The sequence below is a fragment of the Capra hircus genome, chromosome 15 (assembly GCF_001704415.2).
Source record: "Capra hircus breed San Clemente chromosome 15, ASM170441v1, whole genome shotgun sequence".
NCBI classification, from domain to species: Eukaryota; Metazoa; Chordata; class Mammalia; order Artiodactyla; family Bovidae; genus Capra; species Capra hircus.
In genome coordinates, this window is record NC_030822.1 from 32,830,324 (window position 1) to 32,847,403 (window position 17,080).

General features: G+C 44.5%; 1 protein-coding gene across 3 annotated transcripts; it reads right to left on the minus strand.

Annotated features, from left to right (window-relative positions):
* TRIM68 (tripartite motif containing 68) lies at nucleotides 1,283–15,211 on the minus strand. Of its 3 annotated transcripts, none has more exons than XM_005689840.3 (7): nucleotides 15,000–15,197; nucleotides 11,212–11,692; nucleotides 9,220–9,315; nucleotides 4,938–5,198; nucleotides 4,469–4,491; nucleotides 3,789–3,889; nucleotides 1,283–3,593 (listed from the first exon to the last, which is right to left on the minus strand). In XM_005689840.3, exons 2-7 carry the CDS (start codon nucleotides 11,662–11,664, stop codon nucleotides 3,043–3,045), a joined length of 1,485 nt encoding a protein of 494 aa, XP_005689897.1. In that variant the 5' UTR covers nucleotides 11,665–11,692; nucleotides 15,000–15,197; the 3' UTR covers nucleotides 1,283–3,042. The 3 variants fall into 3 exon arrangements, with proteins under 3 accessions (XP_005689897.1, XP_005689896.1, XP_013825195.1); XM_005689839.2 differs by having other exon boundaries at nucleotides 15,122–15,189; XM_013969741.2 differs by lacking the exon at nucleotides 11,212–11,692 and having other exon boundaries at nucleotides 15,122–15,211.

The window sequence follows — 17,080 nt, forward strand, 5'->3', positions numbered from 1 at the left end:
GATAGGACCTTTGTCCTAGCAGAAGAACATATGCTTATTTAACTAGAGACTGGGACCCTCAGTAGACTCTGTTAGAATTTTAAGAAATGACAGCCAATCTTGCTTGAAAAAAAAGGGATATTGGGTTTCCTGTGGAGTGTTAGAAACTCAAGGATTTTCCCTCTGTCCAGATTTTGTAGAATCCAAAGGTTTTACCCTTTGAATAGCCTTTTCTCTCAAGGGCCAGACATTGCAACCCTTGGTTTCTATTTTCTCTGGCAGCAAAACAAAGATAGGCAAAGCTCATCCCTGGCTTGTAGTGAATGATCACACCAACATGGAGGTACAACCCTAGGCATTCTAGGAGCAGTGCAGGCACTTTGCCCTCCACATGGCCACCAGCCTCTTCTCCTTCTGGACTACTTATATAATTAGCCATCAAATAAGTTTTTGAATGGGATTGCAATTAAGTAATATTCGGTCTTTCATGCCCCTATGGGGCAAGAAGAGCTTACTTTTGTTTTGATTCTAGGTATATAGAAGAAAATTCACTGAACTTAAATATTTACAAAAACATATTCAGTGTCAGAATGGAGCTACAATGGTGAACTGAACAAATAAGACCCTTATTCTTAGAAGATTATTGTCGGCAACTACCCTAGAGAAAAGGGTTGTCAGATACTTAAGACCTTTTATCTTGCTTGGTCTTAAAAATCAGACATTATGATTAACACATAGTATGTTTAACCTTGTAATTCTTCTAACAAGTAACCATGGCACCCAAATTAGCTTATAAATATAAAAACGGAAACAAAACAACAGTCCAAAGAGCACATTACAAACGAACACATTCTACTCCTTATTTCATCCTAAGTTTGACGGAATTCACCCAGCAATTCTTTTTCTAGGAGCCTTCCAAGGTTTGTCTTAAGAAAACCATAGTAAAAGAACACCAGTGTTTCAGTCCCTAGCATCTCTGAGGAGCTTCCATGGACATAACTGGAAGCACTTTCTGCATATCGACTTCTCATGCGTATACACACACTTACCCAAGGAATTCCCCTGCCCGGCCCCCCTATACACACACAGTCTTCCTCATGTAGATCAGCTCAACCCTTTGCCAGGACCAGGTGTGTGACTTACCAGTTCATTCCCTTCCAGGCAGATGATGGAAAGTTCTCCCACTCTGCACTAATGCTCAAGGAGCAACTTGGAAGCATGGTGGGTAGAATGAGCTTATTTCTCAGTTTCGGCCTGCTTCACCTCCTTTACATGTGAACAGCCAATACAATGAAGTCAGAAAGACAATTTATACTAATCTTTATTACAGGAATTATGTTGCTTCTGCATGTATCTCACCCGTGTCTACTTTGCTGCCCAATCCTAACTCAACAGTCACCACCTTCAAGCTTAAACTACATCAGAGGTTGTGTTACACAGCATCAATGTGACAATACATGTACCTTGTAGCTCCTGAAATAGGCAAAGCCCACAGTTTTCATACGCTTGTCTCGCAGTTTGATTCCAGCACAACTGTTCCCACTTCATACCCTGAAGACCTGTAATGAATTAATTTCGCCACACACAACAATAGCCCAGATATAGTCTTAATTCACCTTCATTATAATATATAGCTTTTTGTGCCTAGTCCTATTCTTTATCCCCACGCTTTCCTCCTGCTTTCATTTGTCACAGATTTAGAAAAGATAAAGGCAGAATATTATGTAGTTACTAGAACTATGAACATTCCCTTGGTGACATACAAAGATCCAAATTTTTGCCCAAGGAGGTTACGGGTGAGCCTTCCTTTCAGTGCATTTGTTTTACATTTTTCTTTGTATTATTTCTAGTCTCTACCCTGATGTCACAGTCCCTGTTCTAATCCAAAGACAAACACATATCGATGTTGAATATGTTACTGTGGCCTGAAGTTTCCCAGGCGGGGCATCTTTCTATTGAAGGGCAGGACTGTCAGAAGAGGTGCTAGGAAACTAAGGCAGTGCTGCAAAGATGCTGGGAAAAGGCAAGATGGGAAGGTCACCACAGGCAAAAATCCATGGCTTGCCTTCCTTGTCCCTGAGAAAGGAACAAACGTTCAGGCTGGATCTGAGATCTTCACAACGACTCTGTGAGGTAGGAGAGGATGCAGTTACTACACCCACTTTCCCGTTGAGGACACTTAAAATCTTTCAAAGACTGGGGTGTTCAGACCTGAATGTAATGAATGATATGCAGACGTGTGACCTGAGAAGTGAGCTCATCAACTTTGTTTCATTTGAGTGTGAGAAATATTTATATTATCCATGTACTCTTCTCTCCACACCTCTGTGAGAAATAACTGGCTGTACTAAGGCCGTTTCAGTTTCTTCATCTATGAAGTGAAAATAGAAACAAAGGTTCATAGGTTTCTGATCCTGATGTCTGGAGAAAAGGGCAGGAGTAGGACACAGGTTTACTCAGAATCTGAGATAGTGACTCGCCCAGCTTGTGCTCAGAGAGGGGACAGCCACTGTGGGGGATCTGGGCAGTCAGTGACACCTTTCTCCAGTTGGGAGGTCAGAGTGCTGGGGTCAAACATGGGTGCTCAGAGGTGGCAAACCTCAGGTGAAGCATCCTCCTGCTGGTGTTGGCACAGTAACCAGCTCTGGAGACGGACAGGATTCTTCTGGTTATTGGTAAACCTGACCCAGTGGGTTTCCTGAAGGTGAGATCTACTTCATTATCCTCATTGAATTATGGTCCTGACACAGATGTAGACGAGGGGTGTGACCTGCAGAAAGGACTGTCCTGATCCTTAGGACCACTGTGATCCTCACCAAAAGCCTTGTTACACTTCCTGCAGGGCTGCAATGCTCCTCTGACCAAGCCTCAGCTTTTTAACATGAGTGGTTTAGTGGGAGACATTGGCCCAGGAGTGAGAGACCACTGGGTCAGGCAGTGGAATCCCTGGGTTCCAGCCTCAGCTCAGTTCTCTGGGCAGGATCACCTCACCAGGGGCAGGGTCCTCCCTGCAGACCCCTGCAGGCCAGGTGAAATTCCAAGGCCTCTGGCTAAAACATTGGCTTAGTCCTCCCCATCCAGGGAGCAGATGGCGAGGGGAGCGGTGTTGTTGGCTCCGATGCTGTAGCAAGGGCTAAAATAGGGCAGGAGGCGCCCAGGAAAGGGGTAGTGGGGGAAAGTGAAAATGTGGGAGCCGTTGTCAGTCACGTTGTAGAAGGAGATGTCATGAGCCTCATAATCCAGGAAGACTCCCACCCGGCGGGGAGGGACGGGCAAGGATAGGAGGGGGTACTCGTCAGTGCCTGCCCGGTACTCATTGCCCTTCCTCAGCCTGATCACCCAGAATCCATAGTGGGGGGATAAGAAGACCACCTCCTTCCGGTCTACGTTCTCCTTGCACACGCCCAGGCCCCATTCGGACCTGTCTCCCACCTCCACCTCCCAGTAGTGCCGGCCCGAGGAGATGCACTGACTGCCCAGGACAATGTTGTAGCGGTAAAATCTTTCAGGGTTGTCGGGCAGCTTCTGCTTGGTGTCTCCATAGCGCACACATTTCCTGTCCTCAGACACGATGAGGCGAGAGTAGGCAGTGTCTGGATCCAGCCGCACATCCGCTGAGGAAAAAGGTCTTGGTTGGCACCCTGACACAGAGTGAGGGGGCCTGGGTGACGTCTCTGTGACAGATACAGCCATGGATTTCCTCCATGACGGGTGAGGGTGAGGACAGATGGGGCATCCAGAGGGCACTGGAAGATTTCATTCCTCGGGGAGGGGACCCACTCCCCACAAGCCTGCCCTGCACTCGTTACCTGCATATGTCTTCAGGATCTCTCTGAGCCCCAGCACACGGCAGCCTGTCTTCAGCTCCAGGGAGACTGGTTCTGGTCTCTGCAGACTCCAGGACTTGCTCCTGGTAGATGGGGAAGGCCTTGGGTTAGTAATCCTGGCTCTGCCAAAGGGTGGGGCCTTCCCTTAGTACAGGGAAGGGGGCTTGGCTAGGGATGGAGTCAGTGAGCGGCCCCTCCTCACAACACCAGGCAGAACAGGGAGGTGATGATTATCTGACTGGGCCAAACAGTCTATGGCACAGAGAGATAATCACATTCCCGGGCCATAGGAAGGGTTAGGTATGACTCTGACATTAGGAGAGGCAGAGGTGCACAGCAGAGGAGAAGGGCTGGCACGCAGACTCAGAGGACCTATGCTCATGCAGACACCTGCAGGCACTCCCTCTCCTTGGGCCACTTGCTTAGGCCACCACACATTTTACAGCTCTCACCTAAATTCTTATTGGTAACGGTTGAAATGAATTTGACCAAGCAACAATACAAATTAAAAAAAGAAAGATGTTCAAAGCTTCTTTATACAATACAGCAGAACAGGGAGAAGGTTACAGACCAGCACCCACTCTTCTGTAGGTACTTGGTCTATGTTCCTTCCCCATTTCTAGCTCTGGCCAGGCCCCACTATCCCAAAGACGGAAACATACCTGTTTAAGACTTCCTGAATACCCTGGAAGGAGAAAAAGAAAGGCAGCATATGAGTATGCCCTATTCCTCAATGGGACCAGACAGACACAGAGGTCTCTCTATGGAGAGAGAGGCAGAGAGCTTGAGAGGAGGCATGCAGGGGTCGAGGGGAGAAGCCTACAGGAGTGGGCAGGGCAGCCCTAGCCCTCTTGCCAGGCTGGCTGACCTCGGGCTCCATCTCAACTCTCTGGCCAGAGGGGAGGAATAGGTATGATGCAACAGCTGCCTAAACGATGCCCATTTAGGAGGCTGCGAGGCCATTCACCAGATCAGGGTATGGGAACAACCAGGATTGGTGGTGGGTAACAAGATCCGTGCTGGCTGGCCAAGTGCTGACAGGCCCTACTGAAGACTAGGCAATCCCCTCTCTCAGAATGCCAGGCTACCTTCAGGTCTGGCTCAGACATCCCAGGAAAACCTGCTCCTCACCTGCAGCATCCAGCGGACAGGCCTCTGAGACCTCTCTTCCAGCTCTGCAATCATCCTCCATAGGACCCGGCTCTGCTGAATGAGTGCCTCATGATTCAACTCCAGTTTCTGCATGGTCTCCCCTTCCTCCTGCTCCAGGCTGGCCAGAGCTGCAGCGGCCTCCACCTCCAGCCGCCGACCTGGTGGCTGTTTTTTCTTTAGTAATCGCCGATATTTCTCAAACTCCCATATGATGCTCTGCTTTCGGGTTTCCACCTGTATCTGCACAGCCAGGATCCGAAATCAGCACAAAAAAATCCCAAAAGTTAGTAGAAGGAAAGAAATCATAAAGGTTAGAGCAGAAATAAATGAAAAAGAAATGAAGGAGACAGCAGCAAAGATCAATAAAACTAAAAGCTGGTTCTTTGAGAAGATAAACAAAATCTGACAAACCATTAGCCAGACATCAAGAAAAAAAGGGAGAACACTGAAATCAATAAAATTAGAAGGAAAAAGGGGAAGTTACAACAGACAGCACCAAAATACAAAAACCATAAGAGATTACTACAAGCAACTATATGCCAATAAAAAGGATAACCTGGAAGAAATGGACAAAGTCTTAGAAAAGTATAACCTTCCAAAACTGAACCAGGAAGAAATAGAAAATATGAACAGATGAACCACAAGCACAGAAATCAAAACTGTAATAAAAAATCTTCCAACAAACAAAAGCCCAGGGCCAGATGGCTTTACAGGTGAATACTACCAAAAGTTTATAGAACAGCTAACACCTATTCTGCTCAAACTCTTCCAGAAAATTGAAGAGCAATAAAAACTCCCAAACTCATTCCGTGAGGCCACCATCATCCTGTTACTAAAACTAGACAAAGATGCCAATAAAAAAAGAAAATTACAGGCCAATGTCACTGATGAAGATAGATGCAAAAATCCTCAACAAAATTCCAGCAAACAGAATCCAACAACACATTAGAAAGATCATACTTATGATCAAGTGGGCTTTATCCCAGGGATACAAATCAATCAATATGATACACCATACTAACAAACTGAAAGATAAAAACCATATGATCTCAACAGATGCAGAGAAAGCTTTTGATAAAATTCAACACCCATTTATGATAAAAACTCTCCAGAAAGTAGGCACAGAAGGAACATACCTGAACATAATAAAGGTCATATATGACAAACCCATAGCAAACATTCTTAATGGTGAAAAACTGAAAGCATCTCACCTAACATCAGGAACAAGACAAGGCCACTCTTGCCACTATTATTCAACGTAGTTTCAGAAGTTCTAGCCACAGTAACCAGAGAAGAAAAACGAATAAAAGGAATCCAGATTGGAAAAGAAGAAGTAAAACTGTTTGCAGATGACATGATACTATATCTAGAAAACCCTAAAGATGCCACAAGAAAATTACTAGTGCTAATCAATGAATATAGTAAAGTTGCAGGATATAAAATTAATACACAGAAATCTCTTGCATTCTTATACACTAACAATGAAAAATCAGAAAGATAAATTAAGGAAACATTCCCATTCACCACTGCAACAAAAAGAATAAAATACCTAGGAATAAACCTATCTAAAGAGACAAAAGACCTGTATGCAGAAAACTGTAAGACACTGATGAAAGAAATCAAAGATGCCAAACAGATGGAGAGATAGACCATGCTCTCGGACTGGCAGAATCTATCTTGTGAAAATGATTATACTACCCAAACAATCTGCAGATTCAACGCAATCCCTATCAAACTACCAATGATATTTTCCACAGAACTAGAACAAAAATTTTCATAATTTGTATGAAAGACCCCAAATAGCCAAAGCAATCTTGAGAAAGAAGAATGGAGCTGGAGGAATCAACCTTCCTGACTTCAGATTATATTATAAAGCTACAGTCATCAAGACAGTACAGTACTGGCACAAAAACAGAAATACAGACCAAAAACGGAACAAGACAGAAAGATGCACACACCCATGGGCACCTTATATTTGACAAAGGAGGCAAAAATATACAATGGAGAAAAGATAGTCTCTTCCAGTAAGTGGTGCTGGGAAAATTAGGCAGCTATATGTAACAGAATGAAATTAGAATACTTCCTAGCACCATACACAAAGATAAACTCAAAATGGATTAAAAGACCTTAATGTAAGACATAAACTATAAAACTCTTATAGGAAAACATAGGCAGAACACACTCTGAGCTTGCTTTTATTTTTATATTTATCTTTCACATTCATAATTATCACAGCAAGATCCTCAAAGACCCACTTTCTAGAGTAATGGAAATAAAACCAAAATAAACAAATGGAACCTAATTAAACTTAAAAGCTTTTGCACAGCAAAGGAAATTATAAACAAGGTGAAAAGACAATCCTTGGAATGGGAGAAAATAACAGCAAATGAAACAACTGACAAAGGATTAATCTCCAAAATATAAAAGCAGCTCATGCAGCTGAATACCAGAAAAAACAACCCAATCAAAAAGTGGGCAGAAGACCTAAACAGACATTTCACCAAAGAAACACACAGATGGCTAATAAACACATGAAAAGATGCTCAACATCACTGATTATTAGAGAAATACAAACAAAACAACAATGAGGTATCACCTCACATCCGTCAGAATGGCCGTCACCAAAAAATCTACAAACAATAAATGCTGGAGAGGGTTTGGAGAAAAGGGAAACTCTCTTGCACTGTTGGTGGGAATGATACAGCCACTATAGAGAAGAGTATGGAGATTCCTTAAAAAACTATGAATAAAACTACCAAATGACCCAACAATCCCACTACTGGGCATATACTCTTAAGGAAACCATAACTGAAAAAGACACATGTACCCCAATGTTCATCGTAGCACTATTTACAATAGCTAGGATATGGAAGCAACCTAGATGTTCATCGACAGATGAATAAAGAAGTTGTGGTACATATATACAATGGTATATTACTCAGCCATAAAAAGGAACACATTTGAGTCAGTTCTACTGAGGTGGATGAACCTAGAGCCTATTATACAGAGTGAAGTCAGTCAGAAAGAGCAAGTATCATATATTAATGCATATATGTGGAATCTAGAAAGATGGTACTGATGAACCTATTTGCAGGGCAGCAACGGAGATGCAGACACAGAGAACAGACTGGCGGACACGGTCATGGAAGAAAAGGGTGGGATGGATTGAGAGAGAAACATTAAAACATATACATACCATATGTAAAACAGATAGCCAGTGGGAATTTGCTATATGAAGCAGGGAGCTCAATCTGTGGGTGCTCTGTGAGCAGAGGGGTGGGATACAGTGGGAAGTAGGAGAGAGGTTCAAGAGGGAGGGGACATATGTATACCTATGGGTGATTCATGTTGATGTATGGCAGAAACCAACACAATATTGCAAAGTAACTATCCTCTAATTGAAAATAAAATAAAATAAAATAAAGAAATCAGCACAGATACTGGTCATATAAGGGCCACCCAAGATTGAGGACACTGGCATGTGCATATAAACACACTCTGAAATGTTTTGGTACCAACTGTGTGCCAGGCACTATAAAAGCAAAGATAAAGGATATTTTTCCTACTTTCCTATTCCCACAGCTCCAGGACATGCTCCTTAGTCCCTATTACTAACTCTTATTAACCCCAGTAGGGCTCAGGATACTATCTTGGCACTCTATGTTCTAGATTAGTTTCCATTTTCAGAATAATATATTCTGTTTTCAGAAGCATTACCCTTAAGCCTCTAAGACAGTGTGAAATTACACTGTTAGTTGCTTTTGTTTCTTACTGGTATTGTATCAATTCTTCATGTTGTTTTAGATTGATTCAATGCTACCTCCCGTTGACTGAGATAGTTTGACAGTTACGGGCCTCGAGTTTATTTCCAAGCTGATTTTCCAATATTTTAATTACTTAACTTTTAGTAAATATGCTTTAGCTGAGGAAAGAGAAACAGAAACTATGCTCTACTAAGCATTAAACAAGTCACACCTCTGTGAGCTAAAGTACATGTGAGGTGTGCACTTTTCCTTTCTCACTTATGAGGATGTAAGCCCAGAGGTTGTCCCTACATGACATTCAAGGACCTTAAAAGCAAGTGGTTCCAAGGTTTGCTTAAAGCTGCACATCTGGTACAGAAAGCTGGTATGAGGACCCCAGGCTTTCTGACCTCAAACCCCACATTCTGCCTCACAGGGATAAGGAGGGGGCTACAAGGAAGCCAGCTTCAGGACAACACAGGGACCACACAGATTCTTTTCATCAAGGGGCAACTTGCCTTCCAGTTGGCAGTTCGTTTCCTCTCACCAACTTCCAGCTTCCAGGCATCTTCCTGCTCTTTCCTCAGATGTTCCAGAGCCTCATGGAGTTTCCACTGAAAGAGATAAAAACCTCATGAGGCCACCTCGGGCAGCCTGCGTGGATTGCCAGGCTTCCAAGCATTGGCAGGTGATGGGAAAACAAGCAACCCTCAGAGGATGGGCCAGAATGGGAGAAAAGGGAAGCCACAGAAGATTCCTGCCCAGATGAGAGCCAAGGTCTTTCCATCTGAGAATCATTTAATCTCCCACAGTCTCCAAGTTTCTGTACAGTAGAAGAAAAGATCTGTTTCCAACTTTGCCAGAAAACTACCTTGGACTTTTCCTATGCATGCCTCTTTTCATACTCTCCTGCCTTGTTACCCTATAGCCTCCTAAACATTGTTATTCAAAGTGTGGCCCAAGTGTGTCAGCAGCATCAGTATCACCTAAGATCTTGTTAGCAATGCAGGACCTTGGGCTTCATCCTAGACCTCCCTGAATCAGAATCTGAATTTTTGCAAGATCCTTGCATGGTTTATATGGACATTAAAAGAGTACTATCTTAGATACTAATGCAAGAGATTACTACTGGAAAGCATAAGGTAATATCATAACAATATTAACCATTTTATTAAAGATTTACCAATAAAACTGAGGCTTAGAGAGTGATCTATTCAAAGTTATTCAGCTGGTAAACGGCTGGGCTGGGATTTAACTTAGCTCTTTAATTCTTGTGTATAAGGTATATTGCCTCCCTATTCTAACACTTGCAAAACAACATAAACACTTAATTTCTCAGAAATTCTCTTTGCAGAAGAAAACAGCTAAATCAGGGATTCATCTAACACTTTTGCCTTCTAATGTCAACTTTAAGAATTAAGACCAGTAGAGGATCAATGTATCACAGAATCATTGGGATAATGATTCCGATAAAGATGTCAGTCTGGGTGTTCATTCGAAGGACTGATGCTGAAGCTGAAACTCGAATACTTTGGCCACCTGATGTTAAGAGTTGACTCATTGGAAAAGACCCTTATGCTGGGAGGGATTGGGGGCAGGAGAAGGGGACAAAAGAGGATGAGATGGCTTGATGGAAACACCGACTCGATGGACATGAGTTTGAGTGAACTCTGGGAGTTGGTGATGGACAGGGAGGCCTGGCGTGCTGCGATCCATGGGGTCGCGAAGAGTTGGACACGACTGAGCGACTGAACTGAACTGAACGGATGGACATCTAAGGAAAAAGAAGTTAGAAGTCAATAAGGATAGCTATAAAAAAGGAGCAGTCTGTCTGTCAGAGATGGCTTTCCCAAAAGTCCGCCAATAAATGAAAGGTAAGGAGAAGAGAAAGAACACTAGGTAAAGAGAAAGAAGACCTGAGTTCCAGTCTGATCTTCCTTTCACTAACGTAAGTCAGAAGGGACCCTACAAGATGAGATCAGACAACCTAACTCAATCCTACATGACTCTGCCATGGTCCTTTCTAGCTCTAAAACCAATGATCATGATCTCAGATTTCCAAGTCTTCATTTCTGTCTATAAAATGAGGAGTTTAAAGTGACTCACCTGATATCAAAAGATTATTTGTGGCATTGCTAGGAATTTGCAGGTTCTGATACGTACAGTCTTGATGAACTCATCCAAGGCACCCAGAACCCTAGCTAACCCAAATTGGTCTCCCTCAAATTCTCAGTAGGGAAAGCAAGTTTGGGTTAGGCATTAAGGCCTGTAGGATCAAGAAAGGGGTGGGGGTAGGTTTGGAAGTGGGAAGGAAGGAAGAAAGGTCATAAAAGCACAGAGAGGTACAGCTCATTGGATCAGGCACCCAGCACCTGGTGGTGTGAGAAGTCAAAGGAATCAGTTCTCATCTTGTCTCTGGGGCCCCCTCTCAAGTTCTTGATCTAGAGATAGCCAAGTGAGGGGCAGGGGAGAAATTGGATTGGGGACGGGGGCTGACCTCCATCCCCCACCTTATAATCCCAGGCGACATCCTCCATGGGCACGACACTGTGGGCCTGATGCTCGGGGGACTGGCTGCAGGCCTCGCACACGATCAGGCCATCCTCTTTGCAGAACATCTTCAGCTGTTCTCTGTGGGGCTCACACACGTCAGCCCTCAGCCCCATTCCAGGATGCAGCCCCAGCCGGCGGACTTTTTCCACAACATTGGCCAACTGCCAATTAGGCCGCAGGTTCCTGGGCTGGATCGGAGCCCGGCACAGGGGACACGAGTAACCCCAGTTCTGGGATTCTCCTGGGACCTCCCAGAGTCCTGAGAGACAGCTGTGGCAGAAGCTGTGGCCACAGTCAATGCTCACAGGCTCCTTCAGGAAGGTCATGCAGATGGGACAGGCCACTTCTTCTACTACAGCTTCCATCAGCGCTGCGGGATCCATGGTTCCTGTCACCCCTCCGCAGAACATGAACAAAACCAGGCGGAGGCACTGAAGGCTGAGAAGGGAAGAAACACAAATAAGAGAAAAAGGAGAAGAGCAGCGAGAGCAGTAATAGGAATAGGTAGTGACTGAAAGCAACAGCTGCCTCATCCGGATCTTTCATGGTGGTGGTTTATCACCAAGTTATGTCTGACTCTCTGCAACCCCATGGACTGTAGCCTGCCAGGCTCCTCTGCCCATGGGACTTCCCAGGCAAGAATACTGGAGTAAGTAGCCATTCCCTTCATGGACCCTGTTTAATAAGCACTGGCCTTCCCAACTGAATCTGATTGAGTCACGTTTCTCACATCACAGAAGGGGCATCTGGGGATGCCTGAGAGTTGAGATGTTGAGAATTCTGTTTCCATTCGCCTGATCATCTCTGACCTCCTTGGGGTTCACTGGCCAGACCATTCTCACTCTACCTCTATCATGCTCTGCAGAGTAACACTATTCCTCTTCAACTTGGGTGAATTCAAGAGAACTTAGCCATGTGGTATTTCAGTAGCCAAACTAAGGCCAGAAATACCCCCAGCCTCCCTGGTGGCTCAGATGGTAAAGCGTCTGTCTACAATGTGGGAGACCTGGGTTCAATCCCTGGGTCGGGAAGTTCCCTGGAGAAGGAAATGGCAACCCACTCCAGTACTCTTGGCTAGAAAATCCCATGGACGGAGGAGCCTGGTGTCCATGGGGTTGCGAAGAATCGGACACGACTGAGTGACTTCACTTCACTTCACTTCACTCTCCAGGATGTTTCTATGTATATTTACATCAAGATGCAGAAAAGTTAATATGCCAGAAGCCCATTGCCTATAGGCTCATTTTGTTTTCTTGTGATGCACACTGAAGTGTAAGGTATAAGGAAACCAGCAATACTTCCCCACCTCCTGTAAATCTCTGCCCACTTTTCCAGTACTAACATCCACTAAGATGCCAAGACAATCTCCTCAGTGATATGTTAGAAGCAGATATGGACAAATAGCCCTTGGAAGATAAAAACAAAGGTCATCTGATGATAATTAAACCCATTATTGATGAATTCACTACTCCAGCAAGAGACCTGAGATTTCTGCCCAGGCTATATGTGTGTACAAAGGAACAGTGGTAGGCTCTTGGTACAGTTGGCAATATGTATTTGTTCACTGTGCAAGTATGTATTACCCGCTAGTCTATAAAGGGAAGAGCCCTGATGGTCTTAGTCATCATTGTATCCTGAGGGCCTAAATAGTGCCTGCCCTGCAGTACTGCTGAATATATACTTGACCGAGACATAGAAAATAGTTCCTAAACCCAAAATGCTTTTATAACTAGTTAGGGAGTTGAGGGAGAAGGCAATGGCAACCCACTCCAGTACTCTTGCCTGGAAAATCCCATGGATGGAGGAGCCTGGTAGGCTGCAGTCCATGGGGTTGCGAAGAATCGGACATAACTGAGCGACTTCACTTTCACTTTTCACTTTCATGCACTGGAGAAGGAAATGGCAACCCACTCCAGTGTTCTTGCCTGGAGAATCCCAGGGATGGCAGAGCCTGGTGGGCTGCTGTCTCTGGGGTCTCACAGAGTTGGACACGACTGAAGCGACTTAGCAGCAGCAGCAGCAGGGAGTTGAGAGCATACTATACGTTAGTAATAATAGCAAACACTCCTTGAATACACTATATGCCAGGTATTCCTTTGAGCTTTTTAAATGAACTGACTCAATGTATTTCACAACCCTAAGTAGAAATTATTACTCTACTCTTTTCATATTACAGATGCTTGGTTCTGGGCTCCATCATTCTATCCTGGGCAAAGTATCTAACCTCTCTAGCTTCAGGGATAATAAAAACTCAAGAGGAGAGAGAGATCACGGTGGTTTAGGGTAGTTCAGTAAGGCTTCCTGAAGAAGTGGGGCAATAAGTAGATTTTGAAGGACTGTTACAGGCAAGCAGCAGGTGGTGCCTTCTCACTGGCCTCCTTGCCTCTTGCTTTTCCTCCTCCCACTGTCACTACCACACTGTAGGATCAGCACCCTAAAAGCTTGTCTTACTGTCACTAACCTATCGAACAGGCTATCCTGGTTCTCCAGCCCTCATTCCAACAGGAAGCTCCCTCTTGACCCTGAAACAGCCCTGTCAAGTAAAAGGGGAAATTTCCACTTTCTTGCAGACCCCCCCATATCCATTCTTCCACCCCACTTGGATTCCTGCTGTCCTTCCAGCTTGAAATGACCTCCAAATTCCTGCTCTGAATGTCATTTGACATCTATGTGTCTTACTTCCCACAGTACAAGTTTCATGAGGATAGGGACATAGTCTGTTTACTACCATATCCTCAATGCCAAAAACAGTGCTCAAATATTTTTGAATACATGAGGATTAAATGTAAATGTTGAGGTCCAGCTGTTAGAAGGCTGTATATGGAAGAAATATCAACATCCTCATCTAAAACGGAGGGGCACCAAGAGATACCAGCTACACAACAGACATTGATATCTATGATTTATCACAGATAAACGAACAAATGTGGACGAACAAATGAATAAAAATAGCTACTGAAAACTCAGAAGATGGTAGCAAAAGGGAAGTCGGGTAAATACCAAAATGATAAATCAAGAAAATAGGATGGAAGCATATTATTTAGAGAGCCATAAAAAGCTCTAAACATAAAAAAGTTAAGTGATGGCCTCTGCTGCTGCTGCTGCTGCTAAGTCGCTTCAGTCGTGTCCGACTCTGTACGACCCCATAGACGGCAGCCCACCAGGCTCCCCCGTCCCTGGGATTATCCAGGCAAGAACACTGGAGTGGGTTGCCATTTCCTTCTCCAATGCATGAAAGTGAAAAGTGAAAGTGAAGTCGCTCAGTCGTGCCCGACTTCGCGACCCCATGGACTGCAGCCTACCAGGCTCCTCCATCCATGGGATTTTCCAGGAAAGAGTACTGGAGTGGGTTGCCATTGCCTTCTCCGGATGGCCTCTGCAAGTCTCTGCAAAAAAGGATTTAGGGCTAGTAGCTATTGCCTTATTATTTTGTTTTTTTATACACAAATTACTCGGACAAAACTTTAATTATCAAACGTTTAATTGCTTCAACCTTGCGTTTGGCAGAGCCGGGCCCTCAAGGAAAGACGTTTGAGGGGAAAGGGGGAGGAGCCTGAAAGAGACTAGAGACGTGGGGCCAGAGAGGGAGGTGCGGAGGCGGTGACCTCCGCGATTCGACAGCAGAGGGGGATGGTAACTTCCGGGGCACAGGCTGCCAGGCAGAGCGCCAGGGCACAGGGCGGGTGAGGGCAGAGTAAGGCTGATCGCTTGCAGGACCTCTGAAGAGGCACAATTGTCTACCCACCTCCTTCGTCAGCCGGAACTAGCGCTCCGAGGCGGAAACCGAAAATGGAGACGCCCAGTTAGTTCCCATGGTCGAGTCTCCGCAGCGTCGGAAGCGCTTGGCCCTGCCAGAGAAGCACTTACCGCTGGCCCGGAGACGAAGACCCCAGCAGCGTCCACCTCCTCAGCCGCCTTTCCCGCAGCGCTCTGAGGCCCCGCCCACAGGGAAGGAGCCAATGAATGGCGTGCAGGACCTGGCATCGGGATACGCCCCGCCGGCGGCATCTTTGGGGAAGCAGCCAATCACAGATAGGGATCGGGAGAACCCTAGCCAGTCGGAGCAGGGGACAGGGCTGCGCCCACCTCTCTCTCAGACGGCGTATTTTCTGTTTTTCTGGCCCCTTCCCTACTGAGAATCCTTTAAACTGTAGAAGGGCCCAGGAGTCAGTCGAGGACCGGTCGAAGGGGTGAGACTCCAGGATGAGGCGGTTCAGGCTAGGCAGTAGCAGAAGCTCAGCCAGCCCCCGGGTCAAAGAACCCCTTGCGTCTTAGCTTCCGCTCTGGATGACTAGTGGTTCCTCTGCGCGAACCTTGTTCCTTCCAGGGTAGCCCTGGACCTAATAGTATTCCTTAGCAAGTTTTCTACGTTAAACTCAGCACCCTATGAGATCAACCAGGTCTGGTTCTGTGACCCAATTTAGTGCAGGGCTGGGCACTGAAAATGCAGTGGACTTTGTAGTTTCCTGCAAGATGAGCGACCTCTCCTGGCTCTAGATGGTGGTTTCTCATTAAAAAACCCTGGGTTTTCAGGCAAGCTCTTATCCTTCTGTACTTCAGCAGGCAGCCTCTCACCACTATTGCCACAACCCCGCTTTAGAATTAGAAACAGATGGTGGGAACTGGCGGAGTGTACGTGGAATTCCTCTTTCGAAACTGCTATGGAAATTTGAAAAAAAAAAAAAAAGGGGGTGCTCGACCCTCAAGAAACACATAGACTGCTACTTAAGCCGATGATTTCTTTGTAGTCTCTGCACCTTGTCCTTTTCCTGATACTTCAGTGTTTCCTGGATAAGCAAATAAAGGGACACACTGTTTGCATTGGAAATAACCAGGAAATCCTCCCAGTTGAAGCTTAGTTCAAAATGATTTTCTTGTTGGGACTAATAGACTGGATCTTCATGCCAAGTCAGGGCTCAGGACGTGGTTTAAATTCTGAAGGGTGAGGCCCAGAAAATTCCTGAAACTAATGAGACCATGAACAAAAAAAGAAAAAGAGAGGTAGTTGAGGTCTGAGCTGTACCGTACATCTCACTTGGGTCTGGAGACATGGCTGCCTAACAGAATAATAAATGGATTAATTGAAACAGGACACTTTCAACATTTTTTGACCACTCACTTTTTATACTTTATGCTGGGTTCTGGAATTATAACCATAGGCCACAGACTCTGTTCAAGAAACTCCAAATCAAGCTGGTTGTAAGTTGGCCTTTAAACATTGCAGAGGCCAACTGTACAGTCAAAAATCTGTATAATTTTTGACTCCCCCAAATCTTAATTGCTAGTAGCCTACAGTTGACCTGAAGTCTTACCAATAACATAGTCAATTAACATATTTTGTATTATATACTATAATCTTATGATAAAGTAAACTAGAGAAAAAATGCTATTAAGAAAATTATAAGGAGGAGAAAATGCAGTTATTCTATGCTATATTGATTGACATCATAACTTTACATCTGTTTACAAGATGAATTATCACTATAATAACAATTCATGCATGGATAACAAAGAAGCAGCAATATGATTGTTTTTTGGTAGACTGGTGTAATTGATTGCTTCACTGTAGCCTATACACTAATGAATGAATTGTTATAAAATTTTCATAGCATACAGTATTATAGTCATATTAATAATACAGTATTGGAAATTTATGTTTTACAAAACTACTTACCTGTGATGATAGGCTTATATGCAGTTTCTCTATTTAAGAGAGAGAGACATACTGTACAGTAATGTAAGCAAAGTTATGAAACAGCAAGAAAATGCGTTATTTTATATAAAATATTACTCACCTTATGTCTATGTGAGGACAGACTAGTATCT

Coding starts and splice junctions, on each gene's coding strand:
- TRIM68 (XM_005689840.3), bottom strand. CDS start 11,664: ATGTTCTGCGGAGGGGTGACAGGAACCATGGATCCCGCAGCGCTGATG. Junction 5,199..9,219: donor AACGAACTGCCAACTGGAAG/GCAAGTTGCCCC, acceptor CTGGCTGTGCAG/ATACAGGTGGAAACCCGAAA. Junction 3,890..4,468: donor ATTCAGGAAGTCTTAAACAG/GTATGTTTCCGT, acceptor CCCATCTACCAG/GAGCAAGTCCTGGAGTCTGC.